The sequence below is a fragment of the Sus scrofa genome, chromosome 14, assembly GCF_054392235.1.
Source record: "Sus scrofa isolate SSC_HxYL_T2T_F1_AM1 chromosome 14, Sscrofa_HxYL_maternal_Yorkshire_Landrace_v2.0, whole genome shotgun sequence".
Lineage (NCBI taxonomy): Eukaryota > Metazoa > Chordata > Mammalia > Artiodactyla > Suidae > Sus > Sus scrofa.
In genome coordinates, this window is record NC_139396.1 from 28717374 (window position 1) to 28736239 (window position 18866).

The 18866-nt window shown below is 48.3% G+C and overlaps 1 protein-coding gene across 4 annotated transcripts in view; it reads right to left on the reverse strand.

The window, feature by feature from the left end:
- Nucleotides 1-18866, reverse strand: part of LOXL2 (lysyl oxidase like 2) — a 105174-nt gene that overhangs the window by 59087 nt on the left and 27221 nt on the right. For all 4 annotated transcript variants that reach the window (XR_014828318.1, XR_014828319.1, XM_021074114.2 and 1 more), the window contains 2 exons: nt 13341-13765; nt 5060-5235 (listed from right to left, as the gene is read on the reverse strand). Coding sequence is in view for 2 of the 4 variants with exons in the window: in XM_021074114.2 (XP_020929773.2) it covers nt 5060-5235; nt 13341-13695 (531 nt within the window). In the remaining 2 variants the exon portion in view is untranslated. The remainder of the gene's footprint in view (nt 1-5059; nt 5236-13340; nt 13766-18866) is intronic.

Below are 18866 nucleotides of genomic sequence, written 5' to 3' on the forward strand. Positions count from 1 at the left end.
TGTCCATGGAAGCATTTCAGTGTCTGAAAAGACTCAACATATCTCCTCATGCCCCTTCCCATATCACCTTTCCTGACACAATATCTTTATTTCCTCTTATGATGTAGCTTCCAGACCTGCCTCTACCCGATCATCCCTCCTCTGGGTGACCTAGTTAAGATGGCCCCAGAATGGAACTCTGTTCTTGGTCCAGAAAGCAAAGAGTTTAGGGAAATAAGGTTTCCTCGGGGTATCAGTTTATACTCACTTTTCTAGCAGCCATACCATACCTTTGGCTTATACTGAGCTTTGAATCACACAGCCCCCTGCAGGGATCTTTTTGATATAATCAACGCTTTCAGTCATGTTCTCTGGGTTTCACTCTGCACCTGTTTTTGTTTTTGTTTTTTTCCCCCTCATGAACCTTGATATAGAAATGTATCCTCGGAGCTCCCGTCGTGGCTCAATGGTTAATGAATCTGACTAGGAACCATGAGGTTGCGGGTTTGATCCCTGGCCTTGCTCAGTGGGTTAAGGAGCTGGTGTTGCCGTGAGCTGTGGTGCAGGTTGCAGACACGGCTCGGATCCTGCGTTGCTGTGGCTCTGGTGTAGGCTGGTGGCTACAGCTCTGATTCAACCCCTAGCCTGGGAACCTCCATATACCGCAGGAGAGGCCCAAGAAAATGGCAAAAAGACAGAAAAAAAAAAAGAAGAAGAAAGAAAGAATTGTATCTTCATTTCTTTTTTTTTTTTTCTTTTTTTTGGGGGGGGTGTGGGGAAGAGCACACAGAGAAGTAGTTTATTTAAGTCAGAAGCAAAGAAGTTATACACATTCTAAAGAGGAGTGTAGGTGTGGGTGTTCCCCTGAGTGAGGAGTGCGCCTGAGGGGTGATTTAAATCACTTATACAGGACAGTTCTTCCAGGCCTTTGTTTACCTTTAGCCAATCATCTCATTTTAATTCTCACACCTGACTGGACAGAGGACCCTCCCTGACACGCATGCGTTTCTTTTGGCAAAGATGGATTCCAGAGCAAAGGGTGCCGGGAAGGGATCAGGACTTATGATGCCCTGGCACCATATCTTCATTTCTAATACGTTCCACTGTGGGTCTATTATTTCACCCTCGTGTGGTTTTTCTGAATCTCACTCCGTAATGTTATATTTCAGCAATCCCTCCTAGTTTTGTATCTCCTATAAATGTGGTCGGTATATATTTTAATCCCCATGCAAACTTCTGATACATGGGGGAGAGGCAGAAGCAGAGCCCTGAGGCATCACCGGTGGAGACCATCCACCCCGTTCATGCCAATTAACGAGCAGTTCTCCTGGGTATCATTAGTCATGACTCCGCCCAACTGCACAGCCACCAAACCAACATCTCTTCCTCTGGTCCACACACATCTAACAGGGGACATTTCTCCAGCCCAGAGGAGTGAGTCCATGACTTCAGTTTCTGACACAGCTATCCTATGAGGTATTTCGGAGAAACTTTCTCACATCCCACAAATATCCCCTGTAGGTGGTCTGGGCGGCTCCCTGCCCATCAGGCCAGTCCTGCCCGTCAACATGAGCTTTAGCCACCAAGTCCTGGATGGAAGAATCTTCAGGCAACTCTCCAAGGTTCTCATCAGACACCCTGAGATCTAGGCCCCGTTTGTGACCTACTTTCAGCAGGAATCCAAGAGAAGAGGTGACAGGGGACTGCTCTCAACTGAAAATGTCTGTGGTGTTTGTGGCTAGACAAGAGACCTTCCAGGCTGGTCCATGGGAACCCAGTCTGAGGATGACAGCAAGAGGGAGGCTTCGAGGGAAATGTGAAGCTTAGAGGTTATAGAGGTCATCCAGCCCTTTGAACCAGACGTCCCCCAGCCAGTCCCCTCTGGGTTACTGTAAACTCATTTAGGATCTAGGCTCCTGGGCTCAGAATGAGCTTCCCCCAAGGCAGGCGTCTTGTCTTCTCAGGTTAGAAGGCTAGGGCTAGGGTCCTGCTGGCTTTCCCCAGGGGTATCCCAGACCATGATGTGAGTACAGCAGGCCCCCAACAAATATCCAGATTAAAGGGAGATACGAAGCTTTCCTATCAAGGACTCTCCACCCTTCCAGAAGAAGGACGTTCTCCCCAACACATGGTTTCTCGTCATTTCTCGGCCTATTCCTTCTAATGAAGATTCCAATTTTTCTCTATGACCCATCTTATTTCCCCCTTAAATGCTAAGTATTAGAACTAGCCCCTAGAGGTGTTCTAATAAACACTTCTCTGTTGAAGGGCCCTTCAAAGAGTCCTTTCCCAGAAGCATTCCTTTTTCTAGTGGCAAATGAGTCTTATTTTCCCAATCCAACACCCACCGACACTGTGGCCCACTCCCTTTTGAGTCAATATATCAGTGATTTTTTTTATGCCCAGAAGCCTGGATCTTTGCTTGACAATCCAAGTGGATCATCCTGAGGTTGTAGGCTCAATGGGAGCCCATTAAAGACGTCACTCAGAAGTTCACTGTCCTATTAGGCAAAGTAATGGTATGAAGGAATGATTTGCTTCTATGCATTTCTTTTTTTTTTCCCTCAAGATTCCTCACTATTTTTTAAAAAAATTATTAAGACATAGCTGATTTACAATGCTGTAGCAATTCTCTGCATTTCTTTCTCTCTCTTGTTTTTTTTTTTTTTTTTTCCAGGGCTGCACATGCAGCATATGGAAGTTTCCAGGCTAGGGATGGAATTGGAGCTGCAGCGGCTGGTCACAACCACAGCTACAGCAGCACAGGATGAGAGCCGCATCTATAACCTACAGCACAGCTCATGGCAATGCTGGATCTTTAACCCACTGAGCAAGGCCAGGGATCAAACCCTCGTCCTCATGGATACTAGTCAGGTTCGTTACTGCTGGGCCACGACGGGAACTCCTATCCTAGGATATTCTTCACCGAAGTGGATAATGATCTTTGGATTTCATTCTTGGGAAGAAGGAAATTTGAGAGTTGAAGACACTGTTCCCATTAGGTACTGAACATTATTTTTATTGGATGTGATGGGGAATGAGATGTAGCCCTTGACCTCTCGGACCATCTAATCTCGGAAAGATGAGATATATATAAGTGGATGCTAATTATTTTGTATGAGGTTATAAAGAGTGGAGATGGAATGTGTGAAAGTGAATTGGACAAACCCACCCTTCAAATCATGGAGTTTCTGTTGTGGTGCGGCAGAAACGAAACCGACTAGGAACCATGACATTGTGGGTTCGATCCCTGGCCTCACTCAGGGGGTTAAGGATCCGGCATTGCTGTGAGCTATGCTGTGGTGTAGGTCGCAGACACAACGCAGATCTCCTGTTGCTGTGGCTGTGGCTGTGGCCAGCAGCTATAGCTCCAATTGGACCCCTAGCCTGAAAACCTCCATATGCCGTGGATGCGGCCCTAGAAAAGCAAAAAAAAAAAAAAATCAAAAGCTTCATGGTAAAGCATAGTTGTCATGAGTAACTGGGACATGAGATAAAGTATATCACCTCTGTAACCATCTCTTCTAGTTATCTGAAATAAAATAGCAGTGTTTGGGGAGCGTCAGCCAGAAGCGGTCCCAGGCTGCCAGTGGAGAGAAAGCTGGGAATCCTCTTCCACGCTATCATGCGGGCTGGGACAAGTTCCCAGTGTATTCCGTGTACTCGAGGAGCACAGGAGAAGGAGTGGGACGGCATGAGTCATGGGAGGAAAATGTAAAGACCACAGTCTGGGGAGGACTTCCTCTGAAGCCCAAATAGGGTAATTTCAAGAGTCACTTTTCTTCCGAGCTAGTCCTGAGGTCAGCTGGAGGTTAAGCCTAGTTAAAGCTCCTTGGCTTGGATTCCTGGCAGAGCTCACAGCCCCTTGGGGCGGCACCCCACACGATCCTTGAGGAAGGAGTCTTGGCTGCCTCCTCCTCCTGCCCAGTGCCCAGCACACGTTGCACACAGCAGGAGGGCAGGGAATGTTCGCTAATTTGGTTGTGTGGCTGCAGAACTTGTTGAAAAGATAAATCTGAAATTTAGCTATAAATACAGAAGAGTCCCAAGCCCCTTTGCTATTCCCAAACGCTGACTTGGGTTGGGCTGGCAACCTCAGAATCATCTATGAGTGCTTACAAAAACAACCTGGTCCCACAACGGGAGACTTTTAGCCTCACTCGGGTGAGGCCCCAGTCCATTTGAGTGTAATTCTGATCCCCAGCTAGATTTGGGGACAACAGTCCTGTGGCAGTCTGCCTCCAAGGTGCCTCTAACTTCCTTCTGTAGCCACAGCCTTGATAACGTCCTCCCACACCATATACGGTTGGTCTGAGTGACCAAGAGGACACAGCAGAAACAACGGTGCGTCACTTCCGAGATGAGGTTAGGAAAGATGCGGCTTCCATCTTTGGCTCCCTCTCTCTCCTTCTCTTTTGAGTCACTCACTCTAGAGAAAGACACCAGCCATGTCATAAGGGCACTCAAGCAGCCTACAGGCAGGTGACGTGAAAGGCTCAGAGGGCTCCAGCTGACAGCCAGAGGGAAACTAAAGCCTGCCAACAATCAACTTGCCAACTTGGGGGCAACTTGGGGGAGGAGTCCCCAGCTGACCCCGTGGCTGCAACCTCAGCTGGGTAACTGCTCCTGGATTCCTGACCGGACGTTGGTTGTCTGAAGTTGCAAAATATGACTGGGGGAGGGATCGTTTGTTACACTGCAGTTGATAGCTGATACATCTTCCTGGTCCAAAGGGCAAGCCCCTGAACATAGTACACCAGGCCTGTCACGGCCATCTCTTCTAGCTTCATTTCACACTATTTTCAGATTCACAGTTTACAGTCTTGAGTGGTACGACCTGCTTCTCCCTAGCTCACATCTCTGGGCCTCTGTCCAAGCCTCTGGGTCTTTGTCCAAGCCATTCTCTGTGTCTGGAATGCCCTTTCCCCACCGATGCATCCCCTTCTCCAGAAATCCTTCCTTAGTAACCCTGGCACCAAGGTGTAGGTCCCTCCCCTCCAAGTGATCATAGGCAAGAACTGAGTTACACGGAAGAAGGAAAATATTCACATGAAGGAGTCACCAAGAGCACATGACTTGCCTCTATGTTGTTGATCAGCGAATTGTCAAACTTGAACCCAGGAATCCTCTTGTCACTGCACACCACACCCACATCTTCTGTGTGCTTACAGTCGGTGACACCCCAGCCATTGGAGGAGCAGGCTGCGAGGGTCGCCTCTTGGCCGGTACAGTAGACATTGTCCAACCAGATGGGGCCTGAGGGAAGCAGAGAAGGGAGAAGCCAAGCACTACGTCAGAGTAGGTTTGAGTCTTCAGGGGCACCCAGGGCGTATGCACACAGAGAGAATTCTCCTCTAATTTTGGCAGCTATGTGTGGTCATGAATTGGTTTTCAGTGTGTTGAGACATGGCATGAAGTTCTAGGCCATCTGAATTCCTTTGCCAGAGGGATGTTATGTGGAGATGTGGTAGACTGAACATGATTAAGGCAGAAATCTGGTTTACGCCCAGTCACGTGGTATAATAGAAAGAACAGGGAATTTAGGTAAGAAATTGTTTGATACTAATTCTGGCTCGGCCACTGAGCTGTCTGACCCTGGTTAAAGCTCTCTTTTCTCAGCAGTAAAGTGGGGATTAATAATGACACTTAAGGAGTTCACGTAGTGGCTCAGTGGTAATGAATCTGATTAGGATCCATGAGGATGCAGGTTCGATCCTTGGCCTCGCTCAGTGGGTTAAGGATCCAGCGTTGCCGTGAGCTGTGGTGTTGGTCGCAAATGTGCCTCAGCTCCCGTGTTGCTGTGGCTGTGGCGTAGGCCAGCAGCTGTAGCTCCGATTTGACCCCTAGCCTGGGAATGTCCATAGGCCCAAGTGTGACCCTAAAAAGCAACAAATAAATAAATAAAGTACGTAATTAATGAAACTTGAATGGCAGGGGTGTGTGCAGATTAGAGATAATATATGACAAATGCTAGTTTTATTGCTGAAAAAATGATGATGATGATGACATAGTGATGATTTTAGTTATACTGACTATGGCACAAGCTCAGAGGGGGCGACTCATCGTGCAAGGCCAGCTCCCTGAGCCCAGAACCCTGCTCCATTCAGAGCTCTTCCCACTTCCTGATGTTTCCCACCCACTGATCCAGAATTGGCCCAGCTAGACTAACTCCTAGCGCCGCCTCCCCAAGCTTCAGAAGTCAGGTGAAGGCAGGGCTGGTTTGCAGCCAGACAATCTGCCTGGGAAGCCCTGTGGAGTTCTGGTCACCTCCTCTGCATTTACTTGAATTGCAGTAAGTAGGGAATTTTACATGCAAAGTACTAGAGGATTCAATCTCGCATCCATTAGGGTGGCTACTATCAAAAAAACCCCCACAATAGCAGCAGAAAATAACAAATGTTGGCCAGGGTGTGGAGAAACTGGTACCCTTGTGCCCTGCTGGCTGGAATGTAAAATTGAAACTACAGAATGCCTATCAGGGCTCTGTGAAGCTCAGGTTCTTTATGTCTCGGCGTAGAAAGAGTGCAATGAGAGGCAAAGTGATAGCTAAGAAGTGGATTTAATAGTATAGGACTTTCAGGAGTTCCCGCTGTGGTGCCGTGGGTTAAGAATCCAACTGTGGTGGCTCCAGCATGGGTTCGATCCCTGGCCTGATGCAGTGGGTTAAAGGATCTGATGTTGCAACTGTGGCATCAATTCAGTCCCTGGCCTGGGAACTTCCGTATGCTGCAGGTGGGGCCATAAAAGAAAAATTTAAAAAATATATATCCTAGGACGTTTGTGAGAGATACAGGCGGGCAGGCAAGGAAGCGCTGCCCTGAGAGCTGGGTGGGCTATGTTAGTATAATTGAAGGAAAAGTGGGAAGGGGGAGAAGGCCACCTTCTTCCTCATTCTTGAGTAGATGTCAAGCCTCCAGCAGCAGCTCCTCCTCTACGTTGGTCCCTAGAGAGCCTAACCAGGACTAGCAGGGAGCTATGTAAATTAGCAAAGAGGGTAGTAACATGCTAAAATATGGTAAATCATCTCAGGTTTCAGTATAACTCCGAGGATCTTCTACTTTGGAATGTCATCTACAGAGAAGCTTGCCCTAGAGATCATTAACTCACTGACTTCAATGGCAGGATGCAGGTGTCATTTTTCTTTTCTTTTTTTTTTTGTCCTTTTGCTATTTCTTGGGCCGCTCCCGCGGCATATGGAAATTCCCAGGCTAGGGGTCGAATCGGAGCTGTAGCTGCCAGTCTACACCAGAGCCACAGCAATGCGGGATCCGAGCCGCGTCTGCAACCTACACCACAGCTCACGGCAACGCCGGATCCTCAACCCACTGAGCAAGGGCAGGGACCGAACCCGCAACCTCATGGTTCCTAGTCGGATTCGTTAACCACTGCGCCACGACGGGAACTCCCAAGGTGTCATTTTTCTACCAGTGTTTTATTGTCCTGAGGCATAGCTCGTGCCTCTATCACATGGTTTTGTTGCTAAGCAAGTCAGCTTCTGTTGTTACATAAGCCTGCTTTCTTGAGTGATGATCCCTCAGTGGGCTTTTGCAAACTATTTGATTATTATCTTAGTCTACTCCTATCAAAATGGTACAGCCCCTATAGAACACAGCAAGGTGGGTCCCCCCAAAAATTAAAAATAGAATTACCATATGAGGAGTTCCCGTCGTGGCTCAGTGGAAACGAATCTGTCTAGCATCCATGAGGACGCAGGTTCAATCCCTGGCCTCACTCAGTGGGTTAAGGATCCAGCGTTGCCGTGAGCTGTGGTGTATGTAGGTCGCAGACATGGCTCGGATCCTGTGTTGCTGTGGCTGTGACGTAGGCTGGTGGCTACAGCTCTGATTCGACCCCTAGCCTGGGAACCTCCATATGCCCTGAGTGCAGCCCTAAAAGACAAAAGACAAAAAAAAAAAAAAAATTACCATATAATCCAGCAATTCCCACCACTGGGTGTATACCCAAAAGAACTGAAAGGAGGGTCTCAAGGAGGTATTTGTACATCCATGTGCATTACAGCATCATGCACAATAGCCAGAATGTGGAAGCAACCTAAGGTGTCCATTGACAAACTGGGGTCTATACAAAGACGGGAACGTTGTTCAGCCTTAAAAAGGAACACATGCTGCAGCACAGATGAACTCAGTTCATCATGTTAAAGTGAAATCAATCAGTCACAAAAAGGCAAACACCCTGTGGTTCTACACGTATAATAAGGAACTGAGAGGAGTCAAAATCATGGAGACAGAGAGTAGGATGGTGTTTACCAGGGGCTGGTGATTTAATGTGTGTAGTTTTAGTTTTGCAAGACGAAAAGAGTTCTGGAGACGAGTTGCACAACAGTGTGGACGTACTTAACGTTACTGAACTAGACACTGAGGCATGGTTACGATGGCACATGTCATGTGCATTTTACCACAATTAAAAATTTGAAAAGACTCTGAAGAGCTAGAGGGTTTTCAAAGAGTGATTGATTTTCAGAAGCATCACTACAAAACAAAAAGTAACAAAGTCAAAACTCTCCTTTTCCTGACTCCATGCAGACTCGATTGTATAATGGAGTCAGACAACCTGGATTCAGATTTTCTCTGCCTTCCACTTGGGCACCAGGTAACCGCCTCGGCTACTTCACCACGCCCATTTCTCACGTGAACACAATGACAGCCACAAACTGGTTGCCATGGAGATTCAGTGAAATAATGTATTGCCTCGTACACGGTCATCCTCCCTTTCTCCTTCCAATAAGTCAGGAAAACAATGAATTCTGTCGTTTCCACGATGCAAGAAAAAACACTCCCATTGTAGAGATGAGAAAACCAAGGAGAATATGCGGCTCTTCAGGGTGGGGGTGGGGGATGCCCAGGGCCTGGCCTCGGACTTCAGGGCCCAGCTGGACCATGTCTGCTGTGACGGACGGCAGCTCAGGGCTCAAAGGAGAGCATCTCAGTCAGATGCACTGAAGGGAACAAAGGGCTTATTGAAAACATCTGGGCTGAGGTTGTCCAACTGGTTTCTCAATTTGGCCCCAGTTCCAAGCCTTCAAGCTCCACTGAAACATATGCTTGCTAATCGATTGCTGTTTCAACAACAAACCAATGTTTGTCTTGCTAAGTACTAGCAACGGAAGAGACCCTCCACATTTGAAGCGGGGCCTCTTCTTTGGAACATTCTGTTGCAAAGCTGCTGAACGGACAGAGATGGTGAAAAGAAGCAGAGCTCTTATTCCATCTACAGTGAAAGAAACCGCCCTGGTGAAGGGGATGCGAAACAGGACCACATACAGCTAAAAGCACCAGGAAGAGATGCCCAACACATGCCCCAGGGCCACTGTACTTTCTGATAAGGAACATTTGAAATTAGCACCCTGGGGTGCTGATGGGAACTATTACCCCCAAAGAGTTGGGGTCTTAAGAAGCTTTAATTCACCCCCAATAATTCTACCTTCTATGCATTCCCACCAGTTATTTTTTTTAGGTAGTGGAAATGTAAATCTGTAAATTTCTACTTAGCCCATGATGGCATTACCAAGACAGCATCACCATACATGGTAAACTGACTTGGCTTGTTTTTTTTTTTTTTTTTTTTTCCCCCCGAATGCTTAATGCCTATCAACTAACTAGACTCTTCTGATCCCAAAGCAACCAGCTTCTGGTTCTGCTGCTGGAATGCAGGGTGGTCCTGGGCACAGTTCAGTACATGGCATCTCAGAGCTGCTAGGAAAGTGGCGCCTGGGACCCAGGTGGGACTCCAGTTTTGGACAAAAAATGCCAGTCGATCAGAACCCCAATTTCATTGCACTCTTTCCACTCATTTACCCTAAGAACTGCTTCTCCTGATGAAAGGAGAGGAGATGTACAAACAAGTTAACAGGCCATTTGAGGATTGAGATCATGAGTAAAATTCCATGTGAATGCCAGTGTTTCCCTGAGCTGTCACAGCAATGGATGATTCAAGTTGGAAGCTTTAGGATCCCACTGGCTTTGTCACTCTGATCTGAAGGATGAGGGGGTAAGGGGAGTCACATCTAACCTCAGATCTGAAGATAGGCCAAGAAGAGCAACCATCTGAGGTTGGTGGGCCAAGGAGAGAGGATGAGAAGTGGGGCAGCTGTCCCCTCTGGAACCCTCTAAAAGGTCCCTCAATTTCCTTGAGCTCAGAGATGCTTTGGGAGAAGAGATCGGTTGACAGGCTAGGCTGGAAAACCCAGGAGGTGCATGGCTGCTCTCCCTGGTTCCGTTACTGCAGACTTAACTTCAGAGGAGTGGGAACTGGTGGCACTCCTGGAGGGGTGGCCTCTTATGGGTTCAGCTGCCATGTTTCCAATTCATCCACATAGTTGACTCGAAGTTTAAGCCCCATAGCAGCACAGGGCATTGGTCAGGGCATTGGTCACTGTGCAAAATGCTAATTACTGATTGTTTTAAATTTTCTTCCAAATGAAATGGTATCAGTCCACTAATTATTTATTTATTTATTTATTTATTTAGGGCTGCACCCATAGCATATGGAAGTTCTCTGGCTGGGGTGGAATCGGAGTGATAGCTGCCAGCCTACATCACAGTCACAGCAACGTGGGATCCGAGCCGTGTCTGTGACCTACACCACAGCTCACGGCAACGCTGGATCCTTAACCCACTGAGTGAGGCCAGGGATCAAACCCACGACCTCATGGATCCTGGTAGGGTTCATTTTCACTGAGCCACAATGGGAGCTCCAGGTCAGTCCATTCATATTTATTGACTGCCCACCATGTACGCAGTGTTAAAAATCCCAAAATGATGCTGACATTCAAATACATTTATATTTAAAGGGTCACTCATGGCAAACCAAGTACCACTTTACGTAGACAGCATAATCCTTAATGTCCTGGAGACAGGAGAGCATGTTTCTCACTTTCTCTTTGACACTTATCCTTTCCTAAGTCTCAATGGTCTTACTCATTACACCTCCTCTCTCCAGTGACTCTCCTCCACCCTACATCCGCTAGCATCCCATGGTCATAGCTTAGACCTTGACAATACAAGTAAACACACCCTCCATTGCCATTTCAACACTTCTGCTGTCCATCCACACCACACCTCATCTTTCTAGTAAGATGCAACCTCAATCCACAGGCCGTTGATCCCAACAGCTTTCTCCAGTTCTTCAACCGCTCCATGGAGCATCCTCCTACTTTCCTAGCTTGGGCTCCCTGATTTGAATCTCTCTCTTGAATATTCCCCTTATCCCTGTGAACTTTTCTCCCAGCATCATCCTTGGATGGCAAAGCCTGAGCCACATTAATGCGCCTCTCCAGCCACCTGTAAATTTCAAGTTTGTGTAGAAATAAAAATCCGACTAAGAAACATGAGGTTGCAGGTTTGATCCCCGGCCTTCCTCAGTAGGTTAAGGATCCAGCGTTGCTGTGAGCTGTGGTGTAGGTCGCAGACACGGCTTGGATCCTGAGTTGCTGTGGCTGTGGCATAGGCCAGAAGCTATAGCTCCCATTAGACCCCTAGCCTGGGAACCTCCATATGCCGCGGGAGCGGCTCAAGAAAAGGCAAAAACACACACACACACAAAAAACAAATAAATAAAAATAAAGTTGTCGCTGGAAAAACTGCAAAGTCATTGGAAAGTACTGAAATAATGAAATAATTATGCTGAGAGAGCCTGGAATAGAAAACATAAATCTGACGTTCCCCCTGGATCACTCAGCTAGCAGAATAAGTGGAGACGTGAAAGGATGAAGGAGTGTCCGGAGTTTTTGAAAAGAAGACAAGAAATGGGTTTTAAAATCCTAGCACGTGCTAACTGGTCTTTGCCGGTTTTACTCCCATCACGGTCAGGAAGCCAGAGTCAGCTTCAGAGAACATTTTCCTGAGTCTCTTCTTCCAGTTATTCCAAAAGGACATATTCAATTGTACGGAGGGGAGATACGTATAAGATGGGATTGGCTTTTGTCTATAATTTTTAAAATAACAGAAAGCAAGGGTTGGGAGGGGCCATAACAACAATCTATTTCAGTGACTCCCAAACCTTCCTTGGGAGGCTTCTGAAAGTCCTGGACTCCAACCCAGAGCTTAGTCCTGAATATCATGGGGTTAAGGGGCAATCCCCGGGGATTCTTATGCCATCAACGTGGCACTAATCCATTTGTCCAGGACAAGATTTGGGGCCCCTCTGCTTTAGTCCAGCAGCCAGGCCCACACTGATAACCTGTACAGCAGCTCAGCCAGGTGGGGGAGCTGTCTTTGCTTTACCAACTCTGAGAGGGGGGCTCTTAACCACTGACTTTTTTTTTTCTTTTTAAGGCTGCACCTGTGGCATATGGAAGTGCCCAGGCTTGGGGTCAAATCAGAGCTGCAGCTGCCGGCTTACACCACAGCCACAGCAACTCAGGATCTGAGCCGCATCTGTGAGCTACACTGCAGCTTGTGGCAATGCTGGACCTCTAACCCACTGAGCAAGGAAGGCCAGGGATCAAACTGCATCCTCATGGATATTAGTTGGGTTCTTAACCCACTGAGCCACAGTGGAAACTCCTTGAATCTTATTTTGAAATAATGCTCTTGACCCTTATCTACTTCCCCGCTTGGGACCACAGATGATGACAGTTTCAAGAGTTCTTAGAGAACCTAACTTCCAGATTCAGAAACTGAGGCCAAGGAGATGAGTGTCTTCGCATAAAGTATATAGTTAGTTAGGTTAGCACAGGACTGAGCCCAAGGTTCTGGGGCCCAATACCTGCCCTCCCTCAAAATCCCCTCCCCCCATTTTTTTCAATGTATTGATGGAGGTTAACAATGGAGGAAAGAAAAGGCCAAAGTAAGAAAGCCTAAGCAGCACTGTTCCTGTTCTGGCCACGCCCAGAGCTGCATCTTGGTATTAGAAGTGTGAACTCTACAGGGGCAGGAGGGTGGGAGAGTCAGGGAACGCTAACCTAGGGGCAGCCTTTGTGACAAGAAGCAAAAGGTACTCCCTCCAGGGCAGCTGGAAGAAAAGTCGTCTCCCCTGGCTGACAGCAGCCCCAGGCAGTCACGTGGCTTGAGAGATGACCACAGACTGACTTCAGCCACTACCTAGGGTCACTAAGCAGGCTGATCTGCCCAGGATGAGGCATTCCCCGGGCTGCCAGACCTGGCATGCTAAAACTAGGAAAGTTCTGGGCAAAGCAGGACCAGTGGTCGCTGTACCTCTCCCCCGCCTCCCTCTGCTCCCACCTCCCAGCAAAGGCACGGAGGCTGCCCAGATGGAGTGTTATCAGGAATCTGTACTTGACAGTAACTGCAGCTTCGTTGATCAGGCTACCCGCCTGGAAGCATGTTCCCGGGCTCTCCCAGTAACACTAGTGCTCAGTCCCCAAGCACAGAGCAGTTTACCTTCCCCCTTGCCGTAGGAGGAGCTGGCAGTCCAGGACTTGGCCTCCACGTATCCCAGCTCCCGGCAGACAACGTGGGCAGCATGGATGGAGAAGTCGTCGTCGCACACGGTGCCCCACTGGCCATTGTAGTACACCTCCAGCCGGCCCTCGCTGTGCTTCCTCTTCTGGCCCGCCAGGCGCAGCTGGATCTTGACCACGTCGGACGGCGCCTGAGGCCGGTGGTACTCGGGGGCGGGCTGCTGGAAGTACTCTGGGTAGTGGGGCCAGCTCTCGTACTGCGCCAAGCTCAGGGCGGGCAGCAGGGCAAGCACAGCCAGACAGCTGCAGAGGCAGGAGCCTGCACACCTCTCCATCCCTGTCCTCAGGCTGGAGGACCTGACAGACGGGGGCGCTTGGTGCCCAGGACCAACCGACCGCTGTTTCCTGGAAGAGAGGAGGAATTTGGGTTAGAGACATCAACAAAACCTCCAGTGATTTCATGCTCCTTGCTTAGTATTGAAAACTCATCACAGTCTAGAGTCCATTCTCTCTCCGCCCACCTTGCACTTCAGCCAGACAGGTCTGAGAAGTCCCACCTCTTTGCCCACAACCTTCCCAGATCGCTGAAATGCTTTTTGCCAGGAAGATTCTTGGCAGGAAACAGCACATTCAGACTTCATTTGAGGACAGTGTTTAAAAAGACCATCTCCAGGAGTTCCCTGGTGGTGTGGTGGGTTAAGGATCCCCTGTTGTCACTGCTATGGCTCTGGTAGCTGCTTGCCAGCAGAGTCAGGGAAAGGAACAAAGGACAGTGTGATACCCAAGCTGGCCAGACGGGGAGACTGTTATCATCCCCAGGCTGAGGAGTCCCCTGGGAGGGAGCAGCTGAGCAGAGGGGGCTCTGTTTGGAGCTGTGGCTTCCGTGATGGGTCTCAGAGCCAAACCACAGCAGAAGGGGCAGGGGGAACAAATGCCTGAGCTCGCTCTCCTCCTGGCTTCTAATCTCCCGGTGTTTCCTACAGGCAAACCCAAGCTGAAGCCAAGCCCATCTCTTGGTGGATCCTCTAGGGCTTGGCCTCCTGGGCACAGAGAGTGGGCAGAAGGAGGGCAGCGGGCTGCAGGGCAGGCAGAGCAGCCCCAGGGTCTTCCTGCCAAGGAGGCTTTGTTGTCTAGATTTTCTCCTCACCCCTTTCAGACACCTTCAAATCCCCAAGGAGCCTACAAACCGCTTGAGGGTAGAACTTGGGTCTCAGCTTTCTTTGGCTCCTCCAGAGTACACATGAGAGGTTCAAGGACATGTTTATGGAATGAAAAGGTGATTTGGTTCTAGAGGTCAGTGTGTACACTGAAGAGGTCTCAGGTACTCCCAGGCAAGGTGGCCTTCCTCTCTTGGGATGTGAGCTGATCTGGATGGACACGGACCCTTCTGGTGCTGAGAGTAACACTAAGAGGCTTCGAGTTCAGCAATGAACTTCCCAGAGTTCACTGCTGTTCCCTCTGTGCACATCTCTCTGGCATGCTCACCCTCACCCCGTATCTTATTGCGCCTTACACTCTGGGCCTCGAGTCGGGTGAGGCCGCTGAACCAGGTCAGAGGCAAAGCCCCCTAAACAGCTCTTAGACGGGGCCTGTCCTTAGCTGAACTGCAGTTTAGTCCCAAAGAACAGTCCCGAGGTGCCTTTCCCGCCTTCAGGGAAGCCAAGGAGGCCCATGTGACAATTCCGTCCCTTTTCATAGTTTCTGTCCCTGAGGGCTGCTGGGGGCTGAGTCCCACATGCCCTGGGCACAGAGGGGAGGCATAAAGTTCTCATGGCAAACAGGAGAGGGGCTGAGTGGCCCCTCATCAGGCAACAGAGGACTGGAGTAGAGGGAGGGGGAGGGGCACAGACTCCGGAGCTAGACAATCTGGATTTGAACCCTCATTCTGATACTGACTAGCTGTGTGACCTTGGGCGAAATACTTAACTTCTCTGTGCTGTTCAGTGTTTCCTATCTATAAATGGGGATAATAATTGTATCTAGCTCACAACATTGTTATGAAAATTGGATGAATGGCACATAATAAGCCTAGAGGAGCATTTGATAAATACAAATTTTAAATTCTCAAATTCTCAAAAAATTTTTAAAAATTTTATTTACTTATTTATTTATTTATTTATTTTGGTCTTTTTGCCTTTTCTAGGGCTGCTCCCAGGGCATATGGAGGTTCCCAGTTTAGGGGTCCAATCGGAGCTGTAGCCGCCGGCCTACACCAGAGCCACAGCAACTCGGGATCCGAGCCGTGTCTGTGACCTACACCACAGCTCACAGCCACGCCAGATCCTTAACCCACTGAGCAAGGCCAGGGATCGAACCTGCAACCTCATGGTTCCTAATTGGATTTGTTAACCGCTGAGCCACAATGGGAACTCCTCAAAAATTTTATATTCTCACCTACCTCAGAATTTCAGGATGAGATCATATAGCAGGAAAAGCTCATATAGCAGGAAACAAAGACTTATGCTCATGTGTCTTGGTTCTTCCATAATTGAGAGAGAGGACAAGGCTGTCTTAAAGGACTGCAGATGTGTTTCACGGAAGGGGAAGTAGACTTGGGATGTGGGGCCCAGCAGGTGAAAGCTACACCTTCTATATCAACCAGGTACAGAGGGTTAGGCTAATCCTATTGCTCAGTGCATGGTGCATCACCATCAAGGAAGGACCAGATAAGTGCCCAGAGCACCTGGAAGGATGATCGACCTCGGAGAGAGGCAGGTCCACGTCCGTCAGGATGGCCAGGCAGTGCCTGTCCCATCATGGATGCTGGGGCAGAGAGGCCAGGGCTCAGAGGACAGTCAATACCAAGGGCTTCAGAAGGCCGTCTGGTTTACTGGAGCTCCAGCCATTTGCATCTCATGACTCACAAACCAGGCCAAAAAGTTGTGGGGTTCCTGCAGTTGCCCCCTTCAGACCACAGCTTGACGAACTAGTACATGGCTCTGAAGGGGCTCCTTATGCACCTCCTCCACCCTGGCCATGCTTCATTCCCATCAGGGCACATTGGTTTCCACAGGCTCATCTGTGCCTCTAGAAACTTGAGGCAGGGGTGAAGGAGCCACGGAGGAGGATTCTTATTCTATGAGGGAGAAAATCAAGAACCAGAGGACTTTTCTGTTAGACTTCACCGGAGATGCACAGATAGTGCCAGTAAAGCCAGAAGTAGTCAATACCAAGCTACCAAAACACCCACTCTCACGTATTAAAAAAATCCAAATTCTGCCTGGGATTTAGAAGCCTTTACAACATGGCACATACCTGCATTCCTGGCTTCAACTACGCTCCTTGGCCTCACTGCAGCCCTTCACGTGTCAGCTGTCCCATCATCGCAGCCTAGAGTGGCTTAAGTTTTCCCACCTAGATCAACGTGTTCCATCCACACCTCTCCCCTTCTCTCTAAATAATGTGTCACGATCCATCCTGTTCTTCAAGGAAAGCTTTCCAGATGCACCTAATCAGAATCAATGTTTCCTCTGATTCCCTTTAAAATAGCATTCTGGGAGTTCCCGTCGTGGCGCAGTGGTTAACGAATCCGACTAGGAACCATGAGGTTGCGGGTTCGATCCCTGCTCTTGCTCAGTGGGTTAAGGATCCGGCATTGCTGTGAGCTGTGGTGTAGGTTGCAGATGCGGCTCGGATCCGCGTTGCTGTGGCTCTGGCGTAGGCCAGTGGCTACAGCTCCGATTCAACCCCTAGCTTGGGAACCTCCACATGCTGTGGGTGTGGTTCTAGAAAAGGCAAGAGACCAAAATAAATAAATAAATAAAATAAAATAGCATTCTGCTGTGTAGTATTGAGAACTATGTCTAGATACTCATATTGCAACACAACAATGCGAGGAAAAATTATATATACATGTATCTGTAACTTGGTCCCCATGCTGTACAGTGAAATAAATAAATAAATAAATAAAATAGATTATACATATTAAAAAAAAAAAACATTCCGCTTGTGCTGTATACCATGGTCATGCCAGGCTCTACCAGAGCCTCAGTCCCTGGGGGCAGAAGCCACCTCTTATCATTTCCACCCAGTATGGCATGTTTCTGGTTACGGCAGACTAGCTTATACTAGAGAAAACTTCCCACCAAGAACAACTGGAAAAAGTGGATAAAGTGCCAAAAACATGTATTTGAAGACCCTGAAGAGCTACCGAGGCAGCAAGGACTCAAGAAGCCAAGAATCCGGAGAGATGGGAAGTACAGCAAGGCGAGCCTGACCCTTGTGTCTGCTTTTCCCCTTAAGCCACTTGCCAATTCCAAGGCCATGGTCAACAGCTAAGCAAAGCTCCAGGCAACCTCCCAGGACTGAAGACACGGAGTCCAGAGCCTACAAAGGAGGAAGGGCCCTGTTAAACAGCCCCAGGCTTTCAGACAGGGGTCCCTGATGGATTAAACTCCAGAAGTTAGGGCAGAGTTATGGTCTACGTGTTAGAAAGGTCTAACATCCATATAATTGGAATTCCAAAAGAGGAGAGAAGGAATGTCTGGAAGAAATATTTGAAGAAACAATGGCCAAGAATTATATGAACTGGATGAAAAATATCAAGCCCAAGCAGGATAGTCTGCAAAGAAAACAACATCAGGGCACATCAAAATTAGACTGTGGAAAATCTGAGACAAGGACAGAGAGCCTATAAGCAGCCAAAGTGAAAAAGGAGCGTTACCTTCAAAGGGGCAAGAATAGGGCTAACAGCTGGGCTCTCAAAAAAAGAAGGAAACAAATAAGATAATCAGATGACATTTTCAAAAGGTTGAAAAAATTAAGTTGACCTAGAATTCTAGGGAGTTCCCATTGTGGCTCGTATGGTAAGGAACCCAACAAGGGACTCTTATCCATGAGGATGTGTGTTCAATCCCTGGCCCTGGCTCAGTGGATTAAGGATCCAGCATGGCTGTGAGCTGTGGTATGGGTCGCACACCCGGCTCACATCTGGCGTTGCTGTGGCTGTGATGTAAACTGGCAGGTATGTAGCTCTGATTCAACCCCTAGCCTGGGAACTTCCATATGCCAAGGGTGCAGCCCTACAAAAACCAAAAGAAAAAAACAAAACAAAAACAAACCCTAGAATTCTATACCCTCTGGAGAGAAGGAAGGTTGTCGCAAAGGTGGACAGACTTTGTCATCAGAGGATCCACGAGATGGAGACATTAAAGGGAGTTCTTCAGACCACAGGACAAATAATCCTCATGTGGCGTGAAGGGAAGGAAGAGGCTGTTGCTATGCTGATGGATCTAAATGCAGATCAACTGCGTAAAACAATCATAATGTTTTGTGGGGTTTAAAATACGTATCATTAAAATACAGGGTGGCAACAGCACAAAAGGCAGGAGGGGGGTAAATGGAAGTGTTCCAAGGTCTTTGTGCTTCTGAGGTGGGGTAAAAGTACTCTTGTCTGGAGTTCCCTTGTGGTTCAGTGGGTTAAGGATCCGGCATGGTCACTGCTATGGCGTGATTTTGATCACTGGCCTGGGAACTTCCACATGCTGCAGGCATGGCCAAAAAAAAA